Genomic DNA, 14,480 nt, shown 5'->3' with positions numbered 1-14,480 from the left:
TTTGAATGGGATTCTAGGCAGACATCACCTATGAAATATTTCAATAAATCCTGCTGTGCTGAACGAAGGATACAACAGCACTTTGGAGAAACAATCCTGTCACAATGAGATTTTCTTGGATGAAAGGCTGGTGTTGCCTATTCTCCTTATAGCAGTCTCCAGATGGCAAATTTGAAAGACTTTACAGAGAATGGTTATTATGGAGATCAGCTTTTCAAGCAGAATGACTGTGCATGTGTATGTGTACTGACACTTTTTTTTGTGTAGAGAAGATTGAAAACTGTTTCCATCATTGCTGCATCAAGGGTGTCACAGTGTCCTAATCAAAGTTATCTCTCCACCTCTGTGTCTGTTGTTTTTTCTGTTGTTGTCTTCACTGTTATATGTTAGTGTAGATAAATGCAGTAGTTTGACGCTCAGTACATCCCACTGCTTGATTTACAGAATTTCATTAGAGAGAAAGTAATAAAATCTTCTATATTAAACTGTGTTAGTCACTTGAGTGCTTCTACTCAGATCAGTTATTATTACACAACATCTGAGATCCTGCAAAGTCTCATCATGCAAAAACCACCAAAAATTGATGTAGTGGTTAAATGGTTTCTTACAATCCTTTACACTCTAGGCAGAGTATATAGCCAGTTCTTTCTAATAAATAACCAAGGAAAGATTCTTAAAATTCTGAAAAATAGAGTGACTCCTAAAAATTTAAATGAGGCTCTTGCAGTAGCTCTCTTACTTACACTGTCTGCAAGCCCATCACAAACTCTTGTTAGAGTTAGAGTAGAGTAGCACTTTTAGTTAGTGAGGAAAACTGGATCCAATGAAAATCTTTACTCTATGTGTGTGTGTGTTTGTTTGTGTGTGTGTGTGTGTGTGTGTGTGCTATAGGAGTAGAGAGGGTGCATGTTCTTGAGTCAGGGGAGTATCACGCATTGATTTTGCACCATGTCTTGTATGCATTGAGGCAGTGATGTGTGTCTGACAATTTATGACACTGTGATGAAAGTAGTCTTAAATATTTCAACTTGTGTGTGTGTGTATTACTCTTTTGGCCCCTACCTTCTCTATTAACATGTGGACATCGAGTGTTAGGTAAAGCACCACAAATCCTCTTCCTTCTCCCTCTTTTACTCTAATGTGTCCTAACGTTTAACTTCACTACTATATTTCGGTAAAAGTCTGCAGATCTCATCTTGTCACCGCCTACTGCGAGTCATTTATTTGACAAGAATTTGGAAGAAGATGAAAAGGGGCCTCAGTTAAATCTGTACTTATCTATTTCAAGGCACAGCAGCGCAGTAATCCCAGTTCTGTTCCTTAAATCCTCTGGACATCTCTTAAAAAGATACACTTTTGGGTTTGTTTGAGATGTCATGTCTATACGCAGCACTTCTGGTTGGCTAATGTATATCTCTATGTTCCTTCTGTCAGTGATTACTATTTAAGACTACAGGTATGTGAAAGAATATCAGTCTTACTTAAGCTTTTGTTTTTCTGCATTTTCACTCAACCTGTCCATCAGCCAGTCCAGGGTTTTGACTATGCCAAGCAGCACCTGGGCCAACAGGGAGGGGATGAGGAGACGCTGCCTGTCAGTCAGGATACCTTAGTGATGTCACTACAAATTCGAGACACACCACTTTCACTAGAAAAGGCCCTGCAACAAGATGGAACTGCCAACAAGAAAACCCTCACCACTGACAAACACAAAAGGTATCATTACATCTGCTTGTCATGCTGTAATCTTTGAACTTAACCTCAATTTTCATATTTTCAGGGACAAATGACTTCAGTGGACATATGGCTGCCATAGTCAGAGTATGAAAAGTAATTAATATTTAGGGATCCTACATATTTAAAGCGCATTCATTACCTCACAGAAAATATAACAGCATATACAGCATTTTATATTATATATTTTTTAAACACATTTTTTGCTAAAAACATCTGGTGGGCCAAATTAATCCTTATGGCAACTTTGGCCTGCAGGCTCTACTATAGACAGCCTAGATGAATTAGAATAAAGTATTTCTATGAACTGGATGTCGGTGAAGCAATACCTTTTGATATTCAGTCTAACCAAGGATGTGATTTATTTTATAGATTCAAAACATTCAAGAGGATTCAAAACTGTTCACCATTCAAAACTGTACATTATTGTTATTTATGATAAGAGAACTATCAAGGACACAAAAACCAGAGAAGATTTAGATAGAACACCCAAAAGTACATTTAAAACATTGCTTAAGTTTATCAATCGTGTTTTTGTAATTAAATACTTCGCTTTTAATTCGCGACATTAGTGAATTAGTGGAAAAGTATTCTACTCACTGTTTGTGTGAGAAAAAAAAACTTATTAACATAATACTGAAGATAATATGTATAATTAGGATAAAACTATTTTTGGACATTTGTTCCCAAATCAAATGTATTGATCTTCTATACAGTAGCCATTAGGAGATCTCCAACTCAGCTTACCAGGCAAAGCTTTTATCAGTCTGAGTTGTATTTGTCTCAATTAACCTTCTCAAACAGACGATAATCTGATGAATCATCTCAATTTATTCAGAAGGTTTTTCTTGAACTAAGACTGAAGGCAAGAGATCCTCCTATTTGCTTATAGTATGTACGTGTTATTTCAAGAACTGCACTGGGTCTGTCCTCATTCTACCCTGATGCTGAGTGATAGGCGGTCATTAACAGTTCTCTGTGTGGCAGGTGAAATTGACCATTTTCCTCATCTGACAGTCAGTAGCGCTGTTTCGGAAATTAATTGCCATGTTAAATCATGCTAAATTATTTAATCAAGGAACGCAAAAGGGCGTAATTTTTCAAAGCCATGCAGGATAATGAGATCAAATGAAATGTTTATGACAGAATAAGGAATCTATATACCAGAGGTCCTGCTGTAATGATGCAGCAAAAGTTTTTCATTTCTTATTTTTTAAACTATTGATCTTAAAGGTTCTTCAAGTATTTAGATGTCAAAGTAAATTTTCTTTATTTAACTATCTAAATGCTATTATCCTAGGACATAACAAGCTTGTTCTTTAAAGTTTGTTTCCTGCTTTGTCTTAAAGTACGTAGAGATATTAACATCAATAAAAATCAAGAGATAAGTGTTAAATAGTATTTTGTATTTTGTGTTAAAAAATTTGCATAAGCCTGGTTGACTTTTATTAGCCACACAAAGTGATAGTAGACTGTAGAACATTTGAATTTCTAGAACAGTCACCATGGTTGTCCAGTTAAATAATAGAGTACACCAGTACACATAGAATATGGCCACAGCATTGTGTGTTCAGCTACTTGCTATTAGGCAACACATGCTATAGCTAGTGGAAAAGCAGCTGTCCTGCAGGTGCAACATGATTTTAGCTCTCTACATGCCAAGATGCCAAGACTTGATGCCAAGTCTATTGACAGACAAGCAAATGCTGTGTTCATTCCATCAGGTGGAGGCTCACAGCAGTTGTTGACGTCTGAGTGAAGGTGAAAACTGTCATTCACTTGTTGTGCAGCCTGTTTGAAATGACATCTGTCCCAAAATTCCTGTTGAGCCCTGCGAGACAAAGAGGAACTCTTGGAAAGATGCTGCAAGGTTACACTTTTAGAAGTTCTAAGATTCTGTAACTTATGATTCAGAGCTAGGATGCCGTTATGCACGCTGGATACGTGCAAATCTAAAAAACATTCATGCAGACATGTCTTACACAATTACCTCTAATTTGCCTCCTCCTCCCTGAAGACATCCCTTCATTTGTACCAAGGTCACACAGCTGTTAGCCTCTAAACACCAACACAGGATCAAACACACAACCCTCTCATACAGCCAGTGCAAATCTGCTTCTCTGAACACCTCAATTAATTATTACACATTACACGTCTTTGTCAAGGCTGTGACTGTTGCACCGAGCCAGCTCTCTGCAGCAGTGCCTCAACGAGAGCAGGGAGGGCGGACACTGTTCCTCTGTCTCTCTTTTGCTGTTATCATTTTTACCAGACAATTAGGGGATAGACCACGGTGCTTTGATGTCAGTGTCAGCCTCGTGGTCCTCTGAGCCGCCGCTTGATCAGCTCTAATTCCAACTACAGTACAGTGTTTGAAGCTGGTGAAACAAGAATTGGATAAAGCAATTGTTTGTCCAATTAATGGAAGAACCAGTCTTGCTTCACTGTGGACGGCTTGCACGCTGGTTTTGAAACATACATGTCACACATTCAAGAATAAATGCATGTGCAGTAGAGGCACATGAACATAAAAATACATGTTTATTAATGAAAACATGCAGATAAATGTGCAAAACATACTCAAATAAACCATTTGGGAAGACAATTGCCACTTGACAAAGACTTGAAACTTAACCAGCTGATGACTAATGCTACAGATCCAAAGCACTGAACAATCTTACTCTGACAGTGTTTGGTAATGGTTTTAAAAATAAACATTAAAAAAACAAAAAATAAATAAATAAATAACAAAAACAATAATAATACATTATGTTTACTGGCCTCAAGCCTGAGAGAGGTAGAGAGAGGAAGGTGAGGTTGTTAAAGGGAGGGATGACATAACCTGGCTCTGAGCCCAACTTCCGGAGAGCTCATCGCCTTTTCCTGTTGCTATGGTTACTTGCAGCAAGTTGCCGAGTGAGGACGGTTCCGTCATCAGCAACGAATCAGAGAAGCTGAATTCCGGCAGGGGCTTGACAGTGCTGAAAGTCACAGCGCAGCAGAAACTGACAAAGGAGGAGACGCGCAAGAGGGACGGTGAGAGTCACACACTGATGCAAATACAAATAATTTATTCTGCAGCTCCTTTGCAGACAAGGTCAGGTGTGTCACAAATGCCAAAAAATCTTTTCCCAGTCTCTCCTGCATGAAACCCTTTTACAGTCTCTGTTTCTCATGCACACAGGTTACCTAAAGAGAAATGCATTGCCACTGCAGCTTTTTTTTTACAGCCAGAAAGGTGGCCACTCAGCAGTAAGCAGAGATGGACCTGATGAATATGCATGAGACAGACACTCTGCTGACATGATACAGTATGTCAGACTAGTGGATGCTGTGACAGACTGAAAAAAAAAAACACGTGCACGCACACACTCACTAATGCAAAAATGTAGAAATACCACATAAAGTCACACGTCTTGTGCTCTTCAAAGATGCAAAACAGTTTCAAGTAACAGCCACTCAGACGTTGAACTATTCGCTGTTCTATTCTCGTCCACTGGAGCTAAATGTTCCACATGTGGTGGGTGTGAGTTAAATGAATCAAATTCAAATACTCTGCTTGTAAATTGGATAGAGCTTGCTAGATTATGATTTTCTTAATGGCTGGGTTTGAATAATTCATCAGCTGAGTTAACGGAAACTAGAATTGAATCCAGTTTGTCTGATGTTGGATAAGGAATGAAAGTGCATAGTCAGTTCCTTTCATCTATCACAGAGATGCATTGGCACAAACTTTGAAGCCAATGCTATCTTTGTGATCTATTGTCTTCCGTCCACCACTTCATTTGCTGACACAGACAACTGATGTTTGACATAATCCCAAAGTGTCAGCCACAGAGAAGACAAGGTGATGATGAGAGAGAGAGAGAGAGAGAGAGAGAGAGAGAGGGAGTGTGACAGTTTGTTCCCCTTTGACTGACAGTGTAATGATTAGAGGTATTTGTAGTCTCTTTGTGAGTGAACTCCCTCTCTGTTCTTCAGATCCATATGACACCTCCTCTGGCTCCCTGCAGCTTATTTCCATAAAGCCCATGGCAGCTCAGCCCAACTACTCACACCCTGCATTCTCTGACCGCAGCCAGGACTCAGCCGTTGTCAACGGAGAGGTGATGCACATGCACATATCCGTTTAAAGAGATACACAGACTTACATGCACATTTACACAAACACAGACATGAAGGCAGATGCCCAAATGTATTAAAGGCCCTGAAAACCTATAACCGTGGTCTCATATGAGAGATTTGTGTTTTTTTTTCTCACTGGTTTAAAGTGGACATCGCTCAGCTGGTAAAAATGTCACACTTTAAGTGCAACAATCACAGTCAAACAAATCAAAATGTAATAGTGTTGTTTGAACTGTCAATCAAATCTGATTAAACCACAACCACACAGATTGAGTGTTAAACTCTTAATAAATAATATCTAAAGAATTTTTTGCTTATCTAAACTTGAATATTGAATGTTACAGAGAAATATTTCAGATTCGAAACCAAATTTTCCGGAGCTTTAAAATACGCTCCACTCTTACAGCATTTATGACAAATATAACAGAACTTTTTTTCAGTGGAAAAAAATGACCTTTTAACTAACAGTAGTTACGTGATTTGTGGCATTGTATGATTTCATATGATGAAGCTCTGACCTCCGAGGACCATGTGTTAAAAACAGTATAGGTTTTAAAGCTCAAAAGGCACATATTCATATGACACTAAACATAAACATATTCCTGACACTAAAATATGATTTTCTTGGATATATTGCAAGCTCATCCAAGTGATATTCCCCAGAAAATTATATAATACAACCTTTACAGTAAACTGACTTTCATCATTAGATCAAAGAATTGGTTCAATAACATGATGCACCACACTTTTTTCATTCTTTATTTTCATTTTTTTTTTCATTTCATTTGTGATTCTGAATTAATATAATAAACATGAAATATAATAAATGTGTTCTGAATCTTTCTGGCTGTGATTATTACATAACAGTTTCATTTTCAGAGCTTCTTATTCTCATGAACCTTCTGATCTTTTATCCACACATGCCTTTTAAGACAAGCAGAATCACACCACACACACCACACACTGTTTCCATTCTCATCTCTCCGTGTCTCTTCGCATATCACACTCTTTCCTCTTTGCAGGTGAACTTGGCTCTGAAGCAGAAGTCAGACATAGAGCACTACAGGAACAAGCTGAGGCTGAAGGCTAAGAGGAAGGGCTATTATGACTTTCCCTCCACCGACGGCAGCAGCAGTGGTCGGGCTCTGGCGCAGAGGCAGCGGCACGGCCATGAGAGGGCAGCCGGTGAGCATGGCAGACCACTGGAGCCTGATGATGAGCGAGGTTCCACTTATGTCAAGTCTCACAGGAGGTGAGGGGAGAGTGGAAAAGCAACTGGAACCTGGGTTTGGCTGAGTGTAAACAGAAAAGAAAATCCATGCTTACTTAAGGGTGTGATGCAATTCGAGCCAACACAAAGTGCTGCAGGTGACGTGGCATTTCATATTGGTTGATTTGAGAAGCTTCTAACCATGGCCAGTTATCCATCCCCGCTGACCTCTGCCTTGCCTAATTAGCTTATAGATAAGTAAATCTGTCTCCTCTAATGTTGTCATTATCCTATCCTGATAGGCAATGAGAGACCCATCAGACTTGTCTGATTAGTCTGATCCAAGTCCTGAGCTTCTATAATGGAGATAAGAGGATTGGCAGGGTGTTGGACGGTCCACTACGCTGGTTCTGTCCTGCCTCTTCTTTACAGATGCACATAAAGATGGACAGAGTCTTTGGTATTACCTGTTGGTATTACAGACCCAGGGCAAGGGGGGTCTTCCCCACATGAGATTAACATTACATTACATTAGCTGCCTTTAGAGCAGAAAGCATCATTTGAAATTTGGCTTAGCAAAGGGTTAAAGGGACCTGCTATTTTTGTATTCCCCCAGAGTGAGCAAGATAACGATTTTAGCAGCTATTTACTGTTGACACTAGTGTGTGGCTGATCAGTTACAGCAACAACATGCTGATATGCACCTTGTCCTTTGTCACTGACTGTACATTGTTGTTTGGTTTTGCTAGGTGCTTTATCAGTGTTGCACTTTGCTGTGCAACTCTTCAAGGATATCCTCACACCTGATTCAGTTTGTTACGTGATGTCCTTATAAGATACCCGAACATACTACATCTATTTGGTCTTTATCACAACTTTATGTACCTTTTTAAAACATTTATTTTCCCACTATTTTCAACCACCTCCACTTCCCACCCACCTTTCACTGCAGGTATCTGAAACCATGGCTGACACTAAGAAGGCTGAATTATAAGGCTTTCAATTCATAACAACCATACCCCATGATTGATTTGTACTGAATCTACTCTTTCCATCTAATTGGCAGGCACTCCCAGGTAGGGCAGACAGCCTATCGCAGCAGACAGAGTCTAAGCAGTCCCAGTCCTGGAGGAACAGAGATGGACCTCCTTGTTATGAGGGAGAGACCCAGGAGAGGCATTCGCAACAGCGGCTATGATGTAAGTCAGATGTCATCACCTAATGACCCTGTCTCCCAAGATGCAGTTAAACTTCTCTCACAAAGTGACTGACAGAGCAACATTGTATTGGTACTTTTTAAATAATAATTTGTAATTTGCAGTATACATGTAGAAAGCTGATCCCCAAATAAGGTTCGAGCAATAGCATCTTTAAATTGTCAATCACATATAAACTTTTAACTCATTATATGTATTAATGATGTGCTATATACGTATTTTTAAAGGAAAGCCTTTTGTGATGTCTTGTGATTCTTGGTGTTGTTCCTGTGTTGTTGTTTTACTTTCTTTTATTCTGATATTTTAACTGTGTTTTGTATGATTGCTTATATTGTATCTCATTTATTTTGTCAAGCACTTTGGTACTGTGTTTAGATAAGTGCTATACAAATACAATTATTACAATAACTATTATTATTCAAATACAAATATGTGATGATTTATATTCTTATTATATGCTTGTATTGAAACCACTGTTTTCAATCTAGTAAGATGGAATGTAAAAATAGAAACGATCATTACCAATCAGAGCCTGTCAGCGGTAAATCTATGCCTTATTGCCTTTAAAACAGCCACTGAGCTTGAAATCAGACATATTCTGCTCAGGTGTGGTTTCAACCGTACCACAGCAAGCTGAAAGAAGAGAAGTGGTTCATTCATAATTAAGATTTAAGATTTATAAGTCCTGTCGTTTTGATATGTAATGCGTCTCAGGAGGGCTGGTTTAGGCCTCCACTCTTTTATTGTTCCACTGTGGCTCTTTCTGCCATGAAGCCAGAATACTAGTGTGTGAGCTCCCTTTTGTGAAAAATATGAGCAGTGATAGAAATATTTCACTGAACTGCAATTGACCTGCCAGCCATTTTGACCAGTCACAACAGGAAAAAACACAAGCTGTGGTACTGTTGTGCTGGCTCACTGGCATGGCTTATTGGGACATTCAATAAAACATAAAAGTTATTATATAAACCTGTGCTTTTCCTACTATTACAAGTCAATTGTCTGCCATGAAAATAGCTTCTTGTGCATTTGAGTTAGAAATAGCAGGTTCTTGCGATGACTGGGTGCTGCCATTAGCAAAATGCCATAGGTTTAACATGACAAACTTTATTATTGATTGGTAATTAAATTACAAAAGACCCTTGACAAGCTCAAATTGAGATTTCTTTTTATTTTGACCTCCCTTGGTTTATTCTTGCTGTGGCTAAACTGTGTAGCAAACTGTTCAGTTCTGTTAGAAATATGGCACAGTAGCCAGTACAAGCTACACAGCCCTTTTTCAGAACTCCTGGCCCTGTTGATTACAATGGGACTAGTGTAGCTCCAGGCCCCATCACTGCAGATGCAAGTCTCTGCCGTTCCGTGTTGCAGGGGGGGCTGATTTATGAGGTGCACTACGCTAGGTCTCCTGTGGCTACCCTCTGTTCGCACAGGAAATAGGGCAGCCTCAGCTCGTATCCATTTATCACTGAATATAAGGAATGGATAGATGGATACAGAGGCTGGGAGAAAGAGTAGAGGGTATGAAAAGATGGAGGGACTTTCAAAAAGAAAGAAAGAGGATGTAAAAGGGGAGACAGGAAAATGGTTATACTGTATATAGTGACAATAAGAAAAGGAGAAGGAACATACAAATTAGCATTAGCACACTACTATCCAGCCACTGGAATGTACTGCTGCTGAGCCTACTGTGACCAAGCAGTAACACCACTGGATCAAACCCTTCCAGCTGACTAGTGTCAGAAACTCTGAGTAACATTAGACAGCCTGTGCTAGCTCAGTCAGCACCTTGTCAACAACCCACTGAGAGAATGACAGGAGATATTTTAAAACTTGTAAATTTCCAGCCATCTCCGGTTGTAGCTGTTAAAATCCCGCTAATTCGACAGGGAGAGGTTTCATTTTCTAATATTTCATCCAGGTGTAAATCCGAACATGCCTCCTCAGGTGGCCGCTACCACAGATTCACCCACACAAGCCATGACTATGAAACTACAGGGCACTTTACTCAAAGTTCATTCATATCGTTTTACTCTGATGTGTGTCAGATCCTCTGTTGTTAGCTTATCAATTAGATACCCTTCTCATTATGTTGTGTCTATATTAGAAAGTCAAAGATCTGAGTCTCAGTTCATAGTGGCCTCTCTCTCTTCTCAATGTGTTTGTTTTAGACTGAGCCTGAGTTGATTGAGGAGACGAATGTTGACCGTCTAATGGGGCCAAGGGGATACATGTATGGCCGGGGCTTGAAAGGCCACTCAGAGACATCCACTCTGAGCTCACAGCCGTCCATTGATGAAGTGCGACAGCAGATGCACCTGCTGCTGGAGGAGGCATTCAGCCTGGCTTCAGGAGGCCAGTCCACATCCGGAAGGCACTCCCATCACCACCACCCACCTTCTGACCATTACAGTCATGCACCACCTCCCCTCCCCTACGCAGACGTGGTGACCAGTGCCCCTGGTACAATGAATGATGGAAGGGGAGGCCTGCAGTGGGTACCATCTTATGGGGCAGACGTGTATCAGTGCAGCCTGCCCAAACCGGTAAATGGAATGAGATTATTAGCCCTCTCTTAAGAACTGCCTGCTGTCGTTATAGTTAGCTTTATGTAACCTTAAATGCCTTTCAATATCTGTTTAAGGCCTTTCACTTCACCCAGCTCCCTGAGATGGCCATGGGTTCTCCTCCGCCTTTACCACCTCGCACTGGACCTCCTTCTGGGACCTCCTTAAGACGGTAAGGCTGAATAGGCCTTACACACACACAAAAACACACATGCAGATGGAGGCAGACACAGACATACACACAGTAGCATCCCAAAGTCCATCAGATATTCCACATTTATTCACATTCAAATTCATATTCAGGGACTAGATATTCACTAGGTAATGTGCTGTGGCCAGGGTGATTTTAGGTCTTGTATAAATTTGAATATTAAACTAGTGCATTGAGAGATGGCAGGAATGTTAATGAGGTGCTCACTTTTCCAGATGGAGTGTTTCTGCCATCTAGTGGCACTGGCCAAGTATTTCGGTAACTTTGTGCTTATTGCTCTCCAACCAACTTAGTTCCACTTCTGACTTGGGGCCTAAGGGAAGGAACTCAGAGACATCTGTCACTGAAATGCAGAGTCAACATGACAACAACCCATATGGGCCAACTACTAGAGCAGCACTTCCATCTATCACTGCAGAGCAGCCTGTGTCCAACTACTCAGGTAAGCAAATGAGGAGATGACTTTGCATTTCAAAAGTAATCTATAATGTGCTTTTCTTCCATAACAACATAAGTTTTGCAAGAATAATAATACTCTGACAAAACTTAAATTAAATAATCCCTTGGAATACATTCATCAGTGAAGTCTCACTTTTCTTCTGCGTAGGAAACCCAATAACAGCCGTCTACGCCATCCCAGCCACCAGGTCCGGCTACTCAGAATACTTCGTCTCCACACCACCCACCTCCTACCACAGTCCCTCTTGGATGTCCTATCCACCTGAACCTGAGGATGTGCCGCCACAGTGGGCTGACTCTGTAAGGAAGCCCGTTATAATTGCTTAGGAGGCACCCAATCCTAACAAAAATAAATGAATAAATCAAAGATGAGCAATTTATAGTGGTAGAATAATGTGACTAGTAACTAGGACAGTCACAGTTTTCAAGCATATCTCACAGCTTTTTTGTCCTAATAATTAGCTCTTTAATTAAGAAAAAATTCTATTGGCTATTGCAAAGATTCTTGCAGAATTAAGGTTATATCCAGACTCAGTCAGAAGTATTTGTATTTTTGACTCTTGCAGAGTAAAAAAGACCAGTATTCTGGCTTTATAACATACAGACAAGAAGCCCCACACAATTAAATTCAATACATTTCAATTGAATAATTAAATACAGGCCGGTAAAACTGTAAAAGAAATGTAATTATTGTAGAGTTTCAAAATACCCCAGCCTCACCTCCTGGTTGTCAGGATGTGTAGGTGAGCTCTCACTATGGCGCTGACATTGATTTGAAAAGTCTTTTTGTGCTCCTGTTTCTGTCTACCCTCGAAAAGGACTAAAAACAATACTTTTTAAGCATCCTTCTACCTTCTCCTCTGTTTTTCATTCAAATAAGAGAACAAGAGATAGGACGTTCATCCTGTCAGATCTGTTATAATCCGTGTGACCCTCCCTCCCCTGCCCTGCACAGGACCCTCTTTGTTTGTATGGAATGTTCTGTTTTTTCCCTGTCTGTCTGCCTGTTTCAACCAGATGCCTTCACGCAGTGTCTTTTTGCAGAACCAGTGTCATTTAGAAACCATTTGCTGATCTGAATTTATGGCTGGCGTTGAGTGGACACAACAAAATACCGGGGTAGTTGAGCACATTTCCTAAATGAACACCTTTTTTACTTTTAACTTTTTTTTAAACTTTTTTTACTTACATTTCTTGTGTAAATCTGACACTTATGAAGATTTTGTATCAACATTCAATAATAGTCCATTTTGGAGTTCAAACACTGTTTGAACCACAATCCATTTCAGTATCATATACTCACACAGTAGATCTCCACACTCATTACTTTCCCTGTTATTTTGGTCCATTTATAATGATTTACATTTGTGTATATTTTCCCTTATCACCTATTTAATTCTTTCTAAAATAGAGGTGCAAGAGAAAATGTTCACTCAGCAAAATAAAAAACTATCGCATATACTGTATCCTTCTAATTAATTGGCAGCCATTATTTTCGTGGGTAGTAATAATATGAAGTTACTGTATTACTGATTTCATGTCTACCCTGTTTTACAGTTGCCCCTGCCTGGGTATGTAGAGGCTTTTCCTCATCCTCGCTACCCACAGGGGAGCCCCACCAGGCTGCCCCTACAGTATAACCCGGCACTGGAGGAGCCACCCACTGCCCCTAGCACAGCATCCCAGCAAAGCCTGCCCCAGGTGGTGAAGGACATGGACAGCATGCCCCTTAGCAGCCTCTCCACCTCTGCGCTCGTGCAGGCCATCCGGCAGGAGGTGGCCAAGCTGGCGAAGAAGCAGAACGATGTGTTTGAGTTCTAGTTTTAATTTTGCCCCCTTGTGTGCAGGAGCTCTGCACTGGTCTTCAATAGGGGCATACGAAGGTGGTCCTCCTTCAGACTGATTTTTGATGTTTGTATTGTAAAAACAGACTGATCTTCTTTACCCACTGATTATCCACTGATCGATTTCTTTTCACATGCCACTGGTGTTTTGCAAACTGTTGACTTAAAGGAACAGAAAAGGTTATGTTTTTTTTTTTTTTGGAAAAAAATGCCATCCTCTATTGATGATGTCCTTGAGTAAATACATGCATCTCTTCTTTGTAGATATGTCAATAGGATACGCTAAATATGGAAAATGTAATTTTTTCTGGGACTAGACATTTTTTCTGAATCAGCATCAATTGAAAAGAGAGAAAAGTAGCATTATTGTCTGTACTGAGAGAACCAACTTCCTGTCAGATAGTTAAGTATAACCACAGTGTATATGAGCATGTACAGTATTAGGACATCATGTATGTTATCTCCTTTTATAGACCATAACTTCAACAGGATGTGCTACATCAATATCAGGTCATTCAAGCATCCATTCCATATGAAAGTACCATATCCATTTTTACAAATTCTTTGTTTTTCACATCCCAACACCATAACAATAACAACAAACACTGACTGTCCTTGATTTGTTAATAATAATTAACAAATGGACTAAATACAGTATATATATGTATCTCTTTAAGTTAAACCCAAATTAACATTAAATCTTAAGCAGTATCTATGATGATGATGATGATGATGATGATGATGATGATGATGATGATGATGTAGCAAATAGATGGAAATGTTTACCTTTATGCATCTGAAATAGAGGGAAGCATTTATCATTTAGCATTGATTCTTATAATATTTGTTTGGGTGTTCACAAGTTACATTGACATGGTTGACAATTATAGACATTTTTTAACAGTAATGGGTGGTTATTATAGTACTATATTACTGTTGCTAAATACTTAAAAACATTAACTTTGACAAAATCTTTGTCACAAAACTATTCTCTTTGCTGCTGGAAGTTGTGCTGCGGGTCCTTGAATAAGAAAGATGAGTTTATTGTTTGTTTACTGGCCTTAAGACATGTTCATGTAAACTATTGACCTAATGAGAGGTCCTACATCAGTA

The 14,480-nt window shown here is 39.6% G+C and overlaps 1 protein-coding gene across 1 annotated transcript in view; it reads left to right on the top strand.

The window, feature by feature from the left end:
• Nucleotides 1-13,977, top strand: part of kiaa1549lb (KIAA1549-like b) — a 57,361-nt gene extending 43,384 nt beyond the window's left edge. The window contains exons 13-22 of the mRNA XM_035682187.1: nucleotides 1,526-1,716; nucleotides 4,640-4,770; nucleotides 5,716-5,840; nucleotides 6,882-7,111; nucleotides 8,136-8,268; nucleotides 10,458-10,832; nucleotides 10,931-11,025; nucleotides 11,358-11,506; nucleotides 11,672-11,823; nucleotides 13,081-13,977. Of these exons, the coding sequence (XP_035538080.1) occupies nucleotides 1,526-1,716; nucleotides 4,640-4,770; nucleotides 5,716-5,840; nucleotides 6,882-7,111; nucleotides 8,136-8,268; nucleotides 10,458-10,832; nucleotides 10,931-11,025; nucleotides 11,358-11,506; nucleotides 11,672-11,823; nucleotides 13,081-13,344 (1,845 nt within the window). The 3' untranslated portion in view covers nucleotides 13,345-13,977. The remainder of the gene's footprint in view (nucleotides 1-1,525; nucleotides 1,717-4,639; nucleotides 4,771-5,715; nucleotides 5,841-6,881; nucleotides 7,112-8,135; nucleotides 8,269-10,457; nucleotides 10,833-10,930; nucleotides 11,026-11,357; nucleotides 11,507-11,671; nucleotides 11,824-13,080) is intronic.
• The last annotated feature ends 503 nt before the right edge of the window (nucleotides 13,978-14,480 follow it).

This window comes from Morone saxatilis, unplaced genomic scaffold (genome assembly GCF_004916995.1).
Source record: "Morone saxatilis isolate NCDOM2014 unplaced genomic scaffold, NCSU_SB_2.0 Contig11, whole genome shotgun sequence".
NCBI classification, from domain to species: domain Eukaryota; kingdom Metazoa; phylum Chordata; class Actinopteri; family Moronidae; genus Morone; species Morone saxatilis.
This window is presented reverse-complemented; position numbering and strand designations above follow the sequence as displayed.